Source organism: Periplaneta americana, chromosome 6 (genome assembly GCF_040183065.1).
Source record: "Periplaneta americana isolate PAMFEO1 chromosome 6, P.americana_PAMFEO1_priV1, whole genome shotgun sequence".
In the NCBI taxonomy this organism is placed as follows: Eukaryota; Metazoa; Arthropoda; class Insecta; order Blattodea; family Blattidae; genus Periplaneta; species Periplaneta americana.
The window spans coordinates 77,731,626-77,751,451 of NC_091122.1; the positions used below are offsets into that span (position 1 = coordinate 77,731,626).

The 19,826-nt window shown below is 35.8% G+C and overlaps 1 protein-coding gene across 5 annotated transcripts in view; it reads left to right on the forward strand.

Moving 5' to 3' along the window:
* Mtr4 (exosome RNA helicase Mtr4) overlaps nt 1-19,826 on the forward strand; it is a 352,727-nt gene that overhangs the window by 265,166 nt on the left and 67,735 nt on the right. For all 5 annotated transcript variants that reach the window (XM_069828330.1, XM_069828332.1, XM_069828329.1 and 2 more), the window contains one exon: nt 18,279-18,442. In XM_069828330.1, the coding sequence (XP_069684431.1) occupies nt 18,279-18,442 (164 nt within the window). The remainder of the gene's footprint in view (nt 1-18,278; nt 18,443-19,826) is intronic.

The window sequence follows — 19,826 nt, forward strand, 5'->3', positions numbered from 1 at the left end:
AATTAAAGAAATTAAAGAAATAAAGAAGTAACAGAAAAAATATAAATTCATGTTGAGGATTTTTATTAAGATGAATATTGATATAATTTTGTTCACAGTATACTGATATAATTGAGGATTTTTATTAAGTCGAATAGTGATATAATTTTGATTCATTCATTTAGTGTTCTGCCCAAGGGCAGGTCTTTCACTGCAAACCCGCTTTTTCCAACCTTTTCTATTTTTGATATAGTTTTAAATTTCGAACATATTACTTATCCTGTCTTTAGAAAGTATAAAAAAACTTACTGTTTTATTATTATTATTATTATTATTATTATTATTATTATTATTATTATTATTATTATTATTATTTACAGTTATGGAAAACAAACACTTTCGTCGTACAAGATCTTCAGGTTTTCAATATATATGCAATATTTAAATATGCTTGTATGAAACAATCATTACAATATTATATGTACACATATTAAAAATAGCTATGTTTTAAAAGTATAGTTACAAAGTATTTAGAACTTACATAGTCGCCTATTTCACTATAATCTATACAAAACTAGAAAGTATTGACAGTTCTCTCTCACACACGCGGAAAGGGAGTGACATTGTGAAGTTGTGCAGTGCGGCTCTTTGCGCCGCCTATCTGCAGTGTCGGAACCAAGCAGCTGACATGAAATCGTAAACTCATAAATTTATATCATATACTAGTCTTTGATCAGACTAATATAATGATAATGATGATAATAATAATAATAATAATAATAATAATAATAATAATAATAATAATAATAATAATCACTTCAGAACAAAGCACGTGCTCGCTGCATAACAGTCAGCAATTTTGGCCTGTTGTCATGGTCTCTGATTGGGTAGTTTGAGTGGTTGCCATGGTGACGCTTAGAAGCTGTTGAACTGTCAATACCTTTCTAGTTTTGTGTAGACTATATGCATATTAATCCTATATGAATGCATTACAAAATTTGGAACAACTGGATAATACCCACGGCAGACGAATATCGATAGTCGACGTTACTCGCCGGCCACTAGTCACCAGGCCGTATCGAGCCGTGCCAAACAAAACACAATCGAAATGGTGGTAGTAAATTTCGCGACTATATTCTTAAATAATTCACTGCATTAGTCAAGAGCAAGGTTTTATGTAGTACAACGGCGGTGTTTTGAACGCATTAAAAGAAATACAGATGTAGTAACATCTTAAAGTGGGCTATCACAAGGAAATGAATATGAAAAAAGGCGTGTTTGACGGAATATCATTCAAATGACGGAAAGTAAATTTGCGGTTAATGTTCCCCAAAGCGTCAAGTACGTAATTATGACTGCGTTGCCGTTTTATTTCTGGCCTAGAGAAAAATAGCCTGCCTTTTACGAAAAAAAATTTAGGGTCCATGAAATTATTCACCGCTTTCATTATAGGCCTATTATTTTTTATCAATATTACGAAACAAAAACTGTCATAAAGGCCATGACCGACTACAAAACATCGATACGAAAGAGATAAACACATTCGGCCGTAATAAAACAAAAGAAAATGCGACAGATGTTTTAGTTCGAGATGAAATGGACACTTTAGAAGACATTGTAAAACGTTTCCAGAAGGAAATGACAGAAAGGTACAATTCTTGCGTCGGATCTTACAACAGATCAACAATAGGCAATGAAGGTAAACCCAACAGAAAATTTTTCGTAATATTATTCACTGATATTCAAATGAGTGTCAAATTTCTTCAGGAAGTGGGTCTTATGAAAACTTCTGCCAAATGCAAAAGATGTGGAATCCAAATGAAACTCAACACGAAATGCGATAAATGGCGATGTAACAAAAAGAACTGCAATACGCAGTTGACTACAAGATACGAGTCATTGTTCAACAACAGCAACTTAACATATGAAGAAATCATGTTCCTGCTATATGAAATCCTCAATAATACGCCCGGGAATAATATAAAACAAGAGTACAATTTTGATGACAATACTCTCAGTAAGTGGAGATCCCTTGTAAGATCTGTGTTAATTTTCTATGTAGAAATGTCTTCCACCCAAATTGGCGGTCCAGGGAAAGTCATTGAAATAGATAAGAGTAAATTTGGTAAACAAAAATACTACAAAGGTCGTTATGTACAGGGACAGTGGGTCTTTGGAGGTGTCGAATGTGGTACCGGACTGTGTTTTTTAGTACCAATAGAGGACCGTAGCGAACAAACACTCCTAAAACTAATAAAAAAGTGGGTAAAACCAGGAACAACTATCATCTCAGACTGTTGGAAACCATATAACAACATGAGTGAACATGGTTTTAATCATCTAACACTGAACCACTCCGTACAATTTGTGAACAAATTATCTGGTGCACACACAAATACGATTGAATCAACTTGGCGCCATGTAAAAGCTTCGCTCCCCCAATACCACCAGCGCAAAAGTGAATTTACAGGCTACCTACCTAGCAACTTACATATTCAACAAGGAATGCAGTGCAAAAGAAGAAAGCCGAATGCTAAAATTCATCCATCTAGCATCCTGTATCCAGTGGGACTAAAAATAAAAAACTGATATTGCAACCACGCTCCTGTGAAATCCCTCCTAATTACGTCTTTATCTTAAAATTACTATACAGCCCTCGGTTTTCTGTCACTTAGCTATCCCTCAAAAACCCATTCTAACCTCATAGTAGTCCTCGGTCTCCTGTCACGAATCTATTCTCTCATCAAACCCACTCTAACCTTGTCACATTCTTCGGTCTCCTGTAACATTATTATACTGCAATTTTTCATGATATCAATCCAGTTTTACCTTACATCGGCAAGTTACAGAATTATAACACTAACAATACATTGTTTAATGAAAAGTTTGTTTAAAGTTCTATTTTTCCAAATAAGTAGAATATTATACGGCTCGCGACAGGATATTGCCTGTCTGCGCATGCGCGGACTTGGCTAATAACAACCTAAACTAACCAAACCTAACCTTCGTATATCCAAGGTCTGTAACCGGAACAAGAAGGGATCTCAATCATTTAATCTTCAATGTACACGCGAAAATAATTTCAAGGATCACTGCATGAGAGGTCCGCGCAAAACTGTTTCTGTCGCGAGCCTCTCATCTAAGCCACTCGTCATAATTTACCCGCAATATTTGCGCAAATACACCTTGTACCTAACAGTGGTGCTTAACATTTAATAAAAAAACAAATATAGCAAAACTGTTTTGTCTCGAGACTCTCATCTAAGTCATCTAATAAGTTTCAAACAATTATAAAATACGATAATTTGGGCCAGGGAGCATCCGTTTTTGATGCAATGATAATTCGTTTGGCTTGTTTCTTAAATGAAATTACGAAATTGCGTTCATGTGCTTAAGTCACGTAATCTACTTGCAATATATTTGCGCAAATATACCTTGTAGCTAACAATGATGCTATCTCTCAGTAATGTTCAGAACGAAGGAGGCACAGAAAGAAAATAAATTTCTCTCTCCAATGACGCCACACACCAACGTCGTGTTCTTATGTTGGCGAGATTGTGTATGTAGTAAAATTTGGCGCTAAACGTAACGGCACGGTTCAATGATACCGTGGGAATTCTCCAGTATAGCGCAAAATTTATAACCTACATTTAATGAACATGTTACAATTTCAACCAAATGACCTAGAAGTTTACAAAAACTTGCCCAGACATGTTCAAACATTTTTAACAAGAGCCAGAACAGGTTAAATTGTCACACAATTGTACCTACATTGATTTCACCTTCCTGATACTCCTACTTGTCTGTGATGTAATAATCATGATGAAGATATGAAAAACATTCTTCTATATTGTTCATCCATAAACCACAAAAGAAGTAAATTAAAATCATCGGTATCAGTTGCAGAAAACACAGCTCTGCAGTATATATTGATTATACCCCAATTCTGGTTACTAGCAACAGGCATCATAATGAACACCGATAAAAAATACCACTCATTTCTCATGAAAAACAAGAACTGAAAAGACTACAGTAGAGTATAATGGATTGATTGATTGATTGATTGATTGATTGATTGATTGATTGATTGATTGATTGATTGATTGATTGATTGATAATTATATTTTAATTTAAGATTACAAAAGGCATGTGATATAATGAACAAGTGGAATTTTTATAGTCTATTTCATGTCTGTTGATTAGGTTATAAAATATAAATATATGCTAGCTGACATTAGGACATTTTAAAAGACAATTAATTATAAAATGATTATTTAATGTTTCTGTAGCATACTTTCATTATGTGTTCTGTTTTCATCTTAAGCTGTGTCTGCGAATTCTTCATTGTACTGTATTTTGATTTACACGACATGTTCTATTAATCTGGTTTAGGTTGAGATATAATTATATTATATTATGATAATGTTATTATTCCTTTCAAAGTAAAAGGAAGTGGAAATATTGCACTAAGACTATGATTTCTCAATGATTGCTGCAATGAAACGATAATTTGAAGAGTGATGGATCTGGGAAAAAATGGCGTTATTTATATAGGAGTATTTCCAAAATCAAATAGAAGCAGACGAAAAAGGTTCCCCTATATATAGAAGGCTTTGCCAAGATTGGATAAATGTACTGTGTTTGCGTACATTCATGCGTGTGATGTTTTTCTGTCTTGGCAATCTTTCAGGGAGGGTAAATTATAATCAGCTCAAGTTCTTCTATCTAGTATGCAGTCGACTGAAATTCTTGTGTCTCACCATTCAAACCTTTTTTGAAGTATCTATGATACGTTTTTGGTGAAGTCGAGGATTGTTTATTAATTGGCAAAAAAACTCTGGGGCATAATAATTTGAACAGTTTAAACATTACAATGGAATTCTTCCAATTTAAGAGTGAACTATCTGTGTATAGTTCATGTATTGTGCACGTGTGTGTGTGTGCGCATGCTTTTTAAATTTGCAACATGTCCCAGTACAAGGTATTGCATGTTTTAGTTTTCTTTCAGCTGTATGTTCTAATTAACTCTCCAAAAATTTTTGTTAAATTCTATTCACTCTTGAATATGGTGTTAGACAACTGTCTGATTTTCTCTCGAATATGATGTTTAGTCAACTGTCCAGAGACAGGTCTGAACCTCACAAGTGATACCAACAAGGCACCACTTGTGAGGCAACTAGGCCAGGATATAATGGGGTAGAGTGACTATTTCCTTTCCTCCTAATTTCATGTTGATAGTGTCTAATTTTTTTTCTTATTTATGAATATAAATTAGACTAGTGGCTTGTGCAGCAAATGCTGCAAACAAAGTTATAAGAAATTCAAATAAAAATTGTTCAGATTTATTTTAAATGAAGAATACCAGACATTTTGAAATTTATTTGCTTCCATAATAGTGAAACATACTCTCTCTGAATGTTTTTATGCCAAATACTTTTCCTTGAACCTATCTATCTTCAGTTCTTGAGTTTCAATGCGAAAACGCAAGTAACAATGTCAGGACGATCAGCGAGTTTTGCACGTGGGAGTAATGCAGTAGCTATTTCAGGTTATTGCGGATTGTAGGTGAGAATTAAGAAAATGTCAGGTTCGTCATGCTTTGAACAAGAGACATAGCATGTTGCTATAGCTACTGCATGTTTCGTGAACTACCCTGAAATGTAGAGGACAGAATCACTTTGTCCCCATTAAGAGATCTTGCTGAAGTGATCAAGAGACTACAAAATCTTCTAGACCTCTTATTTGATCAGTAAGTAATACCTTTTGGTCTTTTCTTAGGTAATAACAATGCTTGTTCATGCAGCAGCTAAAGCCACTTCTTCTCTACTTCGTATCAGACCCATATACGAATATACAAAGGTTTTACTGCATCCTCCTGGGGATTCTAAGATATAAATGAAGAGTCCACTGCAAGAATGATGGATGTCACTTTCTTGTCGAAAATGAACCAAGACTGTCATTGCATAGCTTAAGACATATAGAATGTACATACAGAGTTATATGGTATTAACACTGATAGTCATTGCCCATAATGATCGGAAAATCACAGTTAAGCTTTGAGCGCTAAGCATTTCAAACTTTCAATTGCTTTTCCTCCAAAATGTATTCCAAATGACATCCATCATTCTTGCAGTGGACTCTTCAAATGTTATTGCTGTGCGACCCAGAAATTGCACTTAGTATCTTATTAACTACATTTTTTTGTTCAGAGTTTAACATTGTATACATCTGACTCATCTGTTCTTGCAAGTCTTAGATAGAACTGATCATAGGATTACTTGGTACAGGCAAATCATTATTGTTAGCTGGTAGACCTATCTTCAGGCATGATAAACCATTAGTTTTTAGAATAGTATCAGTGTCATTGAGTGCTAGTTGTTCGTGAAATTGTAGTACATCTTCAATGAAATATGGTTTAAAAGAATTCCATAGTTCTAAAGGTGATGATGGCTGGCAAAAGCAGCACATATATGCAAACAAATGGCGCAATTGTTTTGGCATTTGGAAGGAAACCATTTCTATTAGGCAGTTATGCCACTCTCTATCATCATTAATCAAACACAGTGCAACTGCTGCATCTCGAAAAGTGGTGTAAACTATTCTATTTACTTTCAAAACTTGTTGCACCTTTAAAATGAAGTAACAGGAGCCATATGAAGTAACATTCAGGATCATTTGGCACAACTGCATACATTCTGCCTATAACTTTATTGCCATCTAGTTTCCGTTTTTTCCATGTATTGCGGGAAAAAATGTAGTTATTAGGTATGTCAGAATAATAAAAAAAATTAGCTTCTTCATCAGCAGAATTAAGATCGAACCAAGCTGTCAGTGTTGTGTGCTTATCCATGGCAGAATTAACAGCCTCCTCTTCGTACCCATATTGAAAATAAACATTGATTATTTGACTCATGGACAGGAAGACTTATTATAGTATGGGATTGCTCTTGCATTTCTTTTCAAGTAACCTCCAACAGCTTTCATAAGCTCTTAGATATCTCATATTTACATAACTCGGTATTTCATCATAATTTCCAGTATTGTCGTTATTAAAAAATGCCCATTGTAGCAGTATCAAATCCCTTATATACATATTTAAAAAGGTATATAACACTCTTAATGCTGCTGCAAATTTCTACATTTATACGTGCATCATATTTAAGCATTAAAAATCTGTTGTAAGAGACAATATCTGTATTATCTATTTTGCTATTATTTTTGAAGCATACAACATTATTATCACGCCGTCTGTAAATAGGACAGCCATTTGCATTCTCTAAAGTATTGTTTTGAAATTTTTTTGGATAGGCTTTGCAGCAAGTTCCATGTTTCATGCAAGGTGAATTTGGATTTCTTTCTCCACATGGACCATGAACCGTGCATGATATTACGTTATCATACAGTCTTGGATAAAGTTCTCTATTTGGTATCTCGGCACACACAAAATTATCTGTATCTTCTGGCTCTGTAAACTTATCAATTTCTTCCAAAATTAAAAGCATATGACAATGAGGCAATCATCTTTTTTGAAATTCAATCACATATGTGTAAGCTACGACTTTGCCCATAACATTGTTTCTAAGTATGTCATCTTTTATTTCCTTTAATTTCAAGGCAAAAGCTCGTGAAACTATATCAGATCTGTCACATTGCGTTTTTGCAGGTCTTGCATCTTGATAACGCTGCTGCATATATCTTGGACTCCCTTGAAATGTGGAGATAAGATAACTATCCTTCTCACCATTAGGTCAACAAAACCTTGTAGACCTTGAAACTGTTCGACCCGCAAGTTTTTCTGGTTTTGTCGCAAATATAGCAGTCTTTGTGCTTCAACTCTACTGTACTGATCTACTAAATATTGTTGGAAAAGTTTTTTTGATTGATGTAAGTGTGAATAATCTTCCCTAACTGCAATTCTATAACAAACGAACTGAAGTAGAATTAAGTTAGTTCTAGTCCTTTGGGGCCGTATTCATAAACCAGTGTTAGCGATATATGATATGAATCCTGTACAAGTAACCAGTCGATAGCTGGGGCTAGTTTAGCACGCTCATAGCGCGGGCTAGCGAAATGTCTATGAATAACACCCTTGATGTCTAACACCGTTATGTTTGAGTTCTTTTTCCCAGCCAGGTTCACCAAATGGGAAAATTAATGAGTAAATCATTGAGTTACAATGTGGGCTATAAGTAGACAAAAATGTAGGGCCTCCTTGTTTACCATGAGCGACTACATATTGATTAGAAGGTGGTTCACCATTCATAGAAACAAAAACCCCAGCTCAGTGACGTAGCCAGAGGGGGGGGCCAGGCAAAATATTTGCAAATTTGTTCGGGGTTTTTTTGGAGGGGGGGGAACACTCAACATAAAAAATAAACCATGGCTCCAGAGCAATAGTTACAATCGATAGAATTAAGATAAGTAAAAAATGCGTTGAAAAGTGTAATTTTGTTTTGTAGATTGTTGTTTCCAAACTTCCGATGGAGCCTGATTTACTAAAACCCACTATTAAACCTTGTTTTATTTAAGTGGTAAGTTGTGAGTCATTGACTATTACCGATTTATCATTTAACGTGGTTTGGTGCATGCGGTCGACAATTGCTAATGTCAGACAGTGAAACCAACACATTATTGATGTATATTTTTCTTTTTCTTTTGTACAGTAGTGTAAGGCAAAAACAAATATATTTCCTTTAATATCATCTCTTCATGATTATGTTAATTATATATATTAATGAAATTAAAAATCCAAATTCTATGGAAGTAAAACGTAAAATTTTGCTACCTTTGCATAAATTATTTCTATATGGTATTATGATTGTACATTAATAAGATTTAAAATTTGTTACAGTTGCATAATTACATATGTAGCAACACTGGGAAAGGCAACACTGATTGAGTTAATTGAAGCGTCGGCTAGAACAATGTTGTAAATTACAAAATTTTAATTCAGCGTGTTTCTGTGTGTATGTCATGTTACCTTGCTATACACCTTGGCTTGCAACTTCCATCAATGCAATACGTGAAATTTGTCCACCCAAAACTTTGCTACCCTTGAACAATGTTGTACATGTACACATTTTTTCAGCTATTGTAAATTTTACCAAATGTATCTTATAACGTTGTTCCAGCTGATGCTTCAATTATATTTTGCTATTCATCTGACCCATTAACATTTTATTGTTTAGTTCTGGTTCTGAATGTGGTGGTGACAGATTATTATAGGATTGGTCTGATTTTATATTGTTCTGTGTGTGTTCAGTGTGACTGTGTTATACCAAAATAATGTTAAAGCGCTGGCTTCAAGGGAATTCAGAAGGTGAACAGAATACAGTAAAGAAATTAAAAACTTGTAATGATGAAATTCCAACAGCAGTGGCAGCAGCAAAACTGTAAGTAAAGATTTATCCTCCACATCATGTTGTACTGACATAAGCCATGAAGCAGCCAACAGTGCAGTTCAGCAAAATATTGACTATCCTAGACGTACTATCGATGACAGGGCCGCCAGGTGTTTTCGAAAGCAGTGGTACGAAAAATAAGTTATAAATGGATTGAATATTCTATTCTGAGTGGCACTATATTTTGTTTTGTATTCCACCACTTTTCAACAGTTCATTCTAAATCAACTCAAGCCAGGAGAGAGAAATGTATTAACTTTTAAGGGGCTACAGAGATTGTAAACATATCGGCACAGTGCTCCAAAAGCATGATACAAGTGACTATCATAAAACCTCAGCAGTGAAATACACTGGTTGACTTAACACTAGAAGGTAGGGATCCATTGCTTCTCAGAATGATAAACACCTTGCAGAGGAAATTAAGAAGAATCGGTCTATACTGACAACAGTAGTTAGATCATGACTTTATTGTGCACGTCAAGAACAACGTTTGCATGGTAATAGTGAATCACTTAATGATAATGGCGATGATGACGGTGACGAATATGACGACAATAGTCAGATGTCACTGACTCGAAGTAATGCTGGAAACTTCAAGGAAATGTTTGAAATGCTTAAATTAGAAATTGCAACATTAAATTTACAACATGAATAGTCTTGCAAATAGCTTCACCTCAATTCCAAAATGAATTATTAGAAATAGCAGCCGCCAACATAGCTGAAGATATAACCTCAGAAATTAATAAAGTCAAATGGATTATATAGTTTACTAGTAGACGAAGTTAGAGACTAAGGGATGAAAGAACAATTGTCTATTTGCCTCCGATATTTTGATGGCCTGCATATACAAAAGCAATTTATTGACTTCATTGAGTTAAAACTACTGAACGCTGCATTTTTTGCAAATACAATAGAGGATCGGCTAAAATGTCTTGGATTTGACATTAAGAAATGTGTTTCTCAGGCCTACAATGGTGCTTCACTGATGTTGGGTCATTTAAGTGGAGTACAAGTAAAAATAAGGGCGATGGATAATAATTCTTGTCCTTATTTGCATTGTTATGCTCATAGACTAATTTTGGTGTTTGTAGACGGTTGTAAAAATGTTGAAGGGATTAGTCACGTGATTGAACTGTTAGAAGAAGCTATTTATTCATTTCAATCACAGACCACCTTAAGATATGACGTTTTTATACAAGTTTAAACTGATGAAGGTTTGAAGATTTTCGAAATTCCACAACAGTGTGATATAAGATGGGTTTCAAAATATAAGACATTTCTTTAAGAGGCAATTTAACTGTGTTAGGTTGGGCCTAAAAAATTGTCTGACAGCAATAAAAAGAAGGAAGCTGTGGAGGCTATCGGATTGTTACATCAGTTAGAGAAATTTGACACCTTATTTTATTTGGCATGTTTAAATGATATTCTTGCTCTTGCAAATTCATTATGGGAAACACTTCAGTCTCCAAATCTCTAAAAATGGATATTAATACATGTTCGTCGCTCATTGAGGCAATGATAGAAAACTTTTTAAAGCTCTGAAACGAAAAAGAATTCGAAGAATTTTATTCCAGTGCTGTATGTATGGCATATATTTTCAGAATCAATGCCTCTGCCAAGAAAAAAGAAATCATCGATCTCCTCAATCTCTAGTAACAGACTATTTCGTTATTGATGATGGTGGTGCTACGCTGAAGAGTTCCAATTCAGAGCAACAAGATGAGATTTTGCTGAGAGGAAGTTTATATAATATACTTGATAATGTCATATTAGAAATGAAAAGACAGTTTGAAGAAAATTCTGTTTTCTGTGAAGCAGTATCAGTTTGTGATCCAAAGTCTTCTGATTTCATGAACTTCAAGACACTCCGAGAACTGGCTGACTTGTATAGATCTTCAAATTGTGTGTTAAACATAAACAAGGAACTTCTAGAAAAACAGTGTTCCCTAATGAATCAATGGATATTAAATCAAAACGTGTGTGACCTATATTCTAAACTACAGAACATGAGCATAGCTTTGGCATTCCAGGACCTACTCCAAGTTTTACAATTACACTGATCTGTCCCATCACAACTCCATCTGCAGAAAGGACTTTTTCTGCATTATGACGAATAAAAACTTTCACCAGGACAACCAAGTCAAGCACAAAGCTTTGTAATCTAGCAATTTTATCCATCGAGAGGGGGAAAAGTTGGGATTTGTTGAAGGACCCATCATCAGTGATCGACAGATTCATTGCTAGGAAATCTCGATGGCTCCAGTTCACTTTAAGAAGCATTTGTATATGTATGCCTTGCATGACTGGGTATCATAATTTTGCATGTTAATAAATAAAACTTTCGAGAATAAGTTTCAAGAGAGTTGACAGCAGCTGTGTTGTCAGGAGATGGGTCAGGTACTTTCTAAACCTCGCATATCTGGCCCACTTAAAATAATATTGTAACTTTAAAATTCAAAAACAATAATGTAGTTTTATTCTTACAACAATAACTCTTCACTTTCTACAACTTAATTCTACTCCCGTCAACAATGGGATTTCCACTCCACACAGTAACACAGTATTCGTTATTGCACTCCACAGACGACAATGAAAATTTACTTGAATTATTGAGAACAACAATGAACTGTTAATTCTAACTAATGTCCACAAAGCACTATTTACAAATCAGAACTGTCGGTTCTCAGTTCACAGTTCGTTTGCCTTGGCTAGTTCTTCTAGCTCAGTCACTCAAGTTCACAGTATCTCGAACCACAGACCTTCAGAGACAGTCCACTGAACCTCGAACTCAGGTCCCCCAACTGCGGTCCACTGCACTCGAACTCAGGACTTCGGACTCTCGCACAGCTGCAGACACACTCAAGTCGAACTCCGGTCTCAAGCTAGCTTCACTGCTACACAAGACTGGCTGGCTTGCTGTTCACCGACTACAACAACACTGCTAACTGCTAAACTGCTGCTCGAGTTCACTCGCGTGTCGTAATTTATAACCACACCATAGTTGCGAGAAAGTACGATTGCTCGAAATTTCCGGAAGATTCCACTCTCGAATTCTCTGGATTTCTCTCCTCTCTGCCGCGGTCGCTCTGTCTCTCTCTCTCTCTCTCTCTCTCTCTCCTCTCTCCGCCACAGCACATGCCCCAGGAAGCAGATGCGCGCGCAACCCGCCCGAATCACGGCCGACCTAGACCTTCCTCCGCCAGTCATGAGATCGAATCTCACGTGGCCGTCACAATATAATTAGTCTCGCTCCGCCACTGCCCCAGCTATCTCATCAGCAGTTGGTCTATTATACCAATGTCGGTCTTCAGTAATATTGTCAACAAAACGTAAGTCAACTGAACGCAGCCTACTGGAAGATAATTCTTGCTGTAATATTTCTCCTCTGTTTTATAAGATATTGCATATGGATTGGTATTTAAAATGTTAGAAATTTGTTGTAATTTTCCAATTTTAGAGAAGAACTTCTGGGATGTTCACCTCTAATGTGATTAGCTAGGGCTGAATCTGTAATGTAAAGTTGACCATAAGATGGTAAGCAATTTTCATGAGGCAATAAATCAGATATGTATCTATGGATTTTCCCTTGGATTTTAAAACAATAGGGTCCTAGTCCTGGAATTTGAATTTTATCTGCAGAAAATGATGCAAATGCCGTAGCACTGTTGTATTCTCTAATGTTGTTAATGAAATTTTTAATCATTTGATATGAGTTTTTTGAATTCATTAGTTGTACTTGGCTCAGGGAAGGAAATTAGGAATTATAATTCCCATTAACGATCTCTCCCTTCAAATGAAAGGCTTGACAAAGTCTACATTTTTCGTTCATTGAACCAACATCGTAATATGTATTGTCCACGCAACTTATCTAGGCAGCTGAGTCCCCTAGTGTTCTCTCCCTGCCCCGTAGCTATCTGCTGCTACCTGGCCGTCGCTGCAGCAGTTGTACATACAGTTACAAAAACATCATTCGATATTTCATTTCAATGCATTCCACTGGATATGGTAGGTGAAAGTATATGGTTTCACAAAATCACAAACATTCTTCTTCTGTGTGCAATACAGTATGATCACAACTCTAATTATTACAATATTCGTATCTGGCCATGAGCTACTGATGGTAAGCGATGCATGAAGTCTTTCAAGTAGAAGCACAGGTCTATAGTTGTTGGGTTTCCAAAAAACTTCACTTTCACACACAATCATTATTATCAACATTCTTCTTCTTCCTCCTCCCCTTCCCTTCTTCATTATCATTATCATCATCATCATCATCATCATAGTAATCACTGTTGGTGTCGTCTAGACGTATTATAAAATCCATAAATTATTAGGGAAAACACTTGAAGCAAGTAAAGAGATAGGTTTCGAAATAAATCCCGAAAAGAAAAAGTATATGATTATGTCTTGTGACTAGAACATAGTACGAAATGGAAATATAAAAATTGGAAATTTATCCGTTGAAGAGGTGGAAAAATTAAAATACCGGTATCTTGGAGCAACAGTAACAAATATAAATGACACTCGGGAGGAAATTTGTCTTCAACTTCTGCCTTATCCTTCTGTCAGGAACATTCCACCAAGATGCCTATCCTAAGTAAGCTGGCAATGAAGGCAATTATGGTTCGTCCATCATCTGCTTCAGATGAGAAAAGCTTTTCTACTCTCAATTGGATTTTGAACTCTAAACAGTCATGTCTGACAGAAGAAAATCTAGTCTCACTTACAACTTGCAATTAATCAAATCTACTTCAAGAGGGTGTTGTTCATCTGGAGAGTGCGAGTGACAGTGACAAGGATGACTAGATTTTTATTCATTTCATGACTAGATTGCTTACAGTGTATTCTTTTATAAACTTAATACCTAAACTGCTACGTTTCCCAAATATAGTAAAGCCGGACGGATTAACAGGCATCGACTTTGGCTGCGTAAACGGACTTTATCATTTGGAACATGGAATGTACAAGGAGTAACTGGGAAAATTATAGAGGTGGTTAAGGCAGTTGAGTCACTGGGAATGGACATTGTAGTATTGACTGAAACAAAAAAGAAAGGACAAGGGCAAGAAGTGATAGGTGACTATATCCACATATGGACCGGAGTGGATAAAACATCAAGAGCGAAATCAGGTGTATCTGTCCTGATAAAGAAGAAATGGAAACGAGAAGTTGTTAGTTGGAAAGAAATAAATGAGAGGATAATAAGGATAACGATGTCTATGTTTGGAGTTAAGTTAGAAATAATAGGGGTCTATGGTCCGAATGATGATGATACAGTAGATAATAAAAGAGACTTTTATGAGGATTTAGGAGAGGTGGTGGATGAGTGTTCGGACAGTAGTGAGATGTTAATAATGGGGGGACTTTAATGGAAGAGTGGGAAGGAAAATCAATGATGAGATTGTAGGCCAGTGGGGAGAAGATACGATAAACGATAATGGTAGGAGATTGATAGATTTTTGCACAGGACAGGAATGTGTTATAATGAATGGGAAATTTAAACACAAGGATATCCACAAGTTTACGTGGGTGAGACCATCTAGGAATCAAAAATCTATTATAGATTATGTGATAACTAAGATAAAACGTACAATTAAGATACAAGACGTTATGGTGAAGAGGGGAGTAGAGTGTGGATCCGATCACCATATTGTTACCGCAAAAGTTGCTTTTCCCATAAAGGCCAATTTAAAACTAAAGGAGAGAGAAGAGAGTAATGGAATTTCTATGTTAGATAGTCCAAGATACATGGTACACTTGCTGCAAGAAAGTAGTGTGAAATATTTATACCAGCAAAGGCTTACGAATAAACTGGCGGAGGCGAATGAAGATTGGAGTGCCGCAGAACTGTACGAGTATTTGAAACACTCTATTATGAATGCAGCTGAGGAGGCTTTAGGAATAGAAAAGGAGAACAGAGGAAAAACAGAATGGTTAACTAAAGATATATTAGGCGTAATTGAAGAAAAGAAAGCACTCTATCGAAAATGGCTGAGCACAAAGAATGAAGAAGATTTTGAAGAGTATAAGAGGTGTAAGAAGAAAGTAAAGAAGATGGTTAAACTATCTAAGGAAGAGCAGTGGGAAAAATACTGTGGGGAAATAGACCACACACTAGGATATAGAAGATCGGCAGAGGCTTGGAAAGCCTTTAAAAAAATGAGGACTGTCCATAATCCATCACCAGTGACACAACTTGTGAGCATGGAGAAATGGGAAACACATTTTAAGGGTCTCTTGACTGAAAAAAGAAGAGGAATAAGTGAAAATTTTGGTAATGACAGACTACCCTCACATATGGAGCCGATTTTGGAGGAGGAAGTTCAGCATGCACTATTGAAGGCAAGGAATGGAAAGGCAAGTGGGCCTGGAGGAATTATGATGGAATTATGGAAGTATGGCCCCCCTTTATTACAAAGACTTATTTGCAAGATGTTCAATCAAATCTTGGAAGCGGATGAAATACCTGAAGATTGGGCTTTATCATACATATCTGCTATTTATAAGAAAGGAGATAGGAAGGATCCTAATAATTATAGAGGTATTAGTGTCATGTCCTCTATAAGTAGAATTTTTAGTGCAATTTTAAAGGATAGATTAGAAATAGCAATTGAGGGAAGAATATCTGAGGATCAGGCTGGTTTTACTGCAGGTAGATCTTGTATGGATCATATATTTGATATAAGACAGATCACTGAAAAATCATATGCTAAAGCCCAAGAAATTCATTTAGTTTTTATCGATCTTGAGAAAGCGTACGACTCTGTACCAATTAACAATCTGTGGGGAGCAATGGAAAATATTGGCATCGGGACATCTCTGATAACAGTAATTAAAAAATTATACAAGAAGAGTCGAGCTGTAGTGAAGGTAGGGAAAAGGCTGTCAACTCCATTTCCAACAACAAAGGGTCTGAGGCAAGGATGTGGCATGTCCCCATCCCTCTTCAAAATATATATTCAGCAAGTCTTAGAGAGATGGAATTGATCGTGTAAAGGTATGGGAGTTCCAATTGGACATGAAACAATACATTCTCTCCTATTTGCAGACGACCAGGTATTAATTGCTCAGTGTCGTGAAGATGCTAAGTTCATGTTGAGGAGGTTGATGGAAGCCTTTGATATAGGAGGTCTTTGCATTAATATGAATAAAACTGAATACCTCGTTGTGGGCAATAGTGGAAGAGATATTATCCTACCGCAAGGAACAATTAAATCTGTGAGACATTTTAAGTATTTGGGGTCTATTATCCACGAGTCTGGGAGCTGTGAAGCAGATGTAGATCACAGAGTGCAACAGGCAAGAAGGGCAATAAAGATGCTGAATGGGGTACTGTGGTGTAGATCCATTTCCAAACAAATGAAGAAAAGAATTCTACAAACTATAGTTGAATCTATACTAACATACGGGGCAGAGGGATGGGCACTTGTTGAACGTCAGAAGTGTAAGATACAAGCGACGGAGATGGAGGGAATAAGAAGAGCTGCTAGAGTATCCAGATTGGAAAGGAGAAGAAATGAGGATGTGAGGCAAATGATGGAGATGGAAGAGTCGGTAATTGAAAGAATCGAAAAACGAACTCTTCAATGGTATGGCCACGTAAAAAGGATGAAAGAAGGAAGATGGCCAAAGATTATTCTGGAATGGTCACCTCGGGGAAGGAGGAAGCGTGCGAGACCAAGAAAAACATGGAAAGCCGGTGTCATGCAAATGATGAAGGACCGACATATGCAGGAGGAGGATTGGTGGGATCGAGAAGGATGGCGGAAGGGAATTCAGGGCAACCGCTGAAGAGTGGAAGAGCCCACAAAAGAAAAAAGAAGAAATACCTATCCTGCAAACTAACATTAGTGACAAAAAGAATTCAGTTTGATGTTTATACATAAACAGTATTTGGACTTAAGTTTATTGGTATAAAAGACATTATTACATATTATTTATGTTAAAAGAAATTTAAAATAGAGCATAATTTGAAAAAAAGATAATGCATAATTATCAAAGAAATAAAGCATAATGTGGGTAGCTCTATTACTGAGCTTCATTTACATTATTTGTTATTAATATAGCAAAAGAAGTAAATAAAATTTCATATTGTATTATTCCAAACTCATTGTTTTGTTATGTACAATGAAGAAAAAATTATATAAATTTATATATCCTATTGCATTGTGTTATAAAATTTGTATATGGTAATATAACAGTGCAAATATAGCTCAGCTAATCTCTGTGTTTATTTACTAATAAAATAATGAAGCTTTAAGAGATTAATATCACTCAGTACTGTAGTAACATCCTTTATTTAGCAGAAAGAATGATCAAGTCATTGCGATATTCTATAGTTTGTATAAGTTATTGCACTTACAACTGACTAATAGCTCTCAAGGTTCGAATTGCATTATGGGATAAGATTTTTCGAAATGGAACTAGTTCCGAAACAATACAATATTGTGGTGATTATTACATTGTGTCAGACACTTGCTGTTATCTCAGAACTATTCTTTGAAATCTTTACTTTCTTGGAACTGGAACACTCGGAAAAGTTACGGAAAAAGGACTTCTTCCAACACTATGCTATGAAAATCTTGAAGTCTGACTCCATACGTTCAAGTCTTGAAATTTATTGTGAATGAAATTCTTTCTGAAGCAGACGACGACCATTGAGACATACTACTTCTTTTCAACATTGCAACTAACTTCTGCCAAGAGTCATTGTTAACTATTGTTATTGATGAGTCACATTTTGCTTTTGATTTTCTTTGTCTTGTATGTCACCTTGCAATAATAAAATAAATAAATAAATAATAATAATAATAATAATAATAATAATAATAATAAAATGAAGTGTTGGATATAATTAACAGTATAATTTTTACTATATTTTTCTGTTTTCTTTTGCAGATCTCACAAGAACTGAAAGCAACAAAGCAGGAACTGAAGAAAGCAAAATCCTTACTTCAAATGGATGAACTGAAATGTCGAAAGAGGGTTCTTAGGAGACTTGGATATTGCACAGCTTCTGACGTGATTGAGATTAAGGGTCGTGTTGCATGTGAACTGAGCAGGTATGAACACCTTTTTCAGTCTTAATTCATATTATATGTCACTTTTAATATATGAAAACATATAGATTAATATTGTCAAGGTGCTTGCTTAATACACTGGCTGGCATAGAATTTGTATCATTTAATTTTTTTTTAAGAAATATAGTAGTTTTAAAGCTCATGCTTTACTTTTTTTATACATTCTCAGAAAGACTTATTGTGAAATGAAGTTAACATGTATACTGTGCACTGTATTCCCGTCATCAAAATTCCTTTAAATTCTAAAATATTGTAATTTATGCAGAATTTTAAGTAATACATTTCATGGAATTATTGAGATAATGGCTTATCATAAGCATGATTATGCCACTGAAACTGTCTCTGTGCACTAATCTTGCCCTAATATTGGGTATTATCACACCCAAGGGGTAGAAATGTGCAATATACAGCTTCTGCTATCTTAATCCCATCCTCACCTTCCCGCAGTGCTACCTGTCTATACTAATGAGGCTCTGGGGACAGAGTCACGGTGATATAACCATTTCGACTTATAAGGAGAAAATGCCTTGTACAAGTCTGTATGCTTGTAACTTGTCCTAGGGAATTTTAATTACATTCAAGTCTCTACAAATGGATAGAGACCATAACAGACCACTAGGTCTAATACAGTACATGGAATGTTGATGATGATGACCACATCTAGCAGTGATGACAGCCTCCATTCATCAGGTGCTGCATTCTTTCCTGACAGATGAGGTTCGCTCCTCCTGCAATCCTGCCTGCATTTCATTCAGATTGATAAAATTGCGACATTCGATATTTTGGCCCAACATATCCCACTTCTTTGGCCATTCCAGGGTTGGTATCTTGATGTTGCTAAGGTGAATTGAATTGAATTTAAAAGGGGGAGGGCTATAACAGCCCTAGCACTGCGACCTGAAAGATCTATTGCGCATCCCCGTCATAATATCTTATCAGTCCAATAGTTTGATGTTCTTAATGAACTGAATAAAACTACGGACTGGGACACTTGATAGCTCATCAAGCTTTGGAAATTGTTTTCCAAAGATGAGAGCTATTTCATGAGCGAGTGCATTGGAGTCGCACAATAGTTGAACTACAGACTCTTCTCTCTGTGAACAACGAGCACAGGCTGGGTTGATATTATGTCCCATCTTGTACAGGTTCTTCTTGAGGGCACAGTGCCCTGTAAGGAATTTGACTGCCCAGCAGAGTTGTTTCTTGCTAATTTTAACAAGTCACTTGACCTGCTTTTATTAAAATCTCTTATGAAGGCCTTAGAGTGTCTGCAGCCCTCACTTGAGTTTCAATAACTTTTGTGTTTCTTGAGAGCGCAGTTCCTGATAACTGCTATGCTAGTCTTAGAGATAGTCCCAGCACAAGC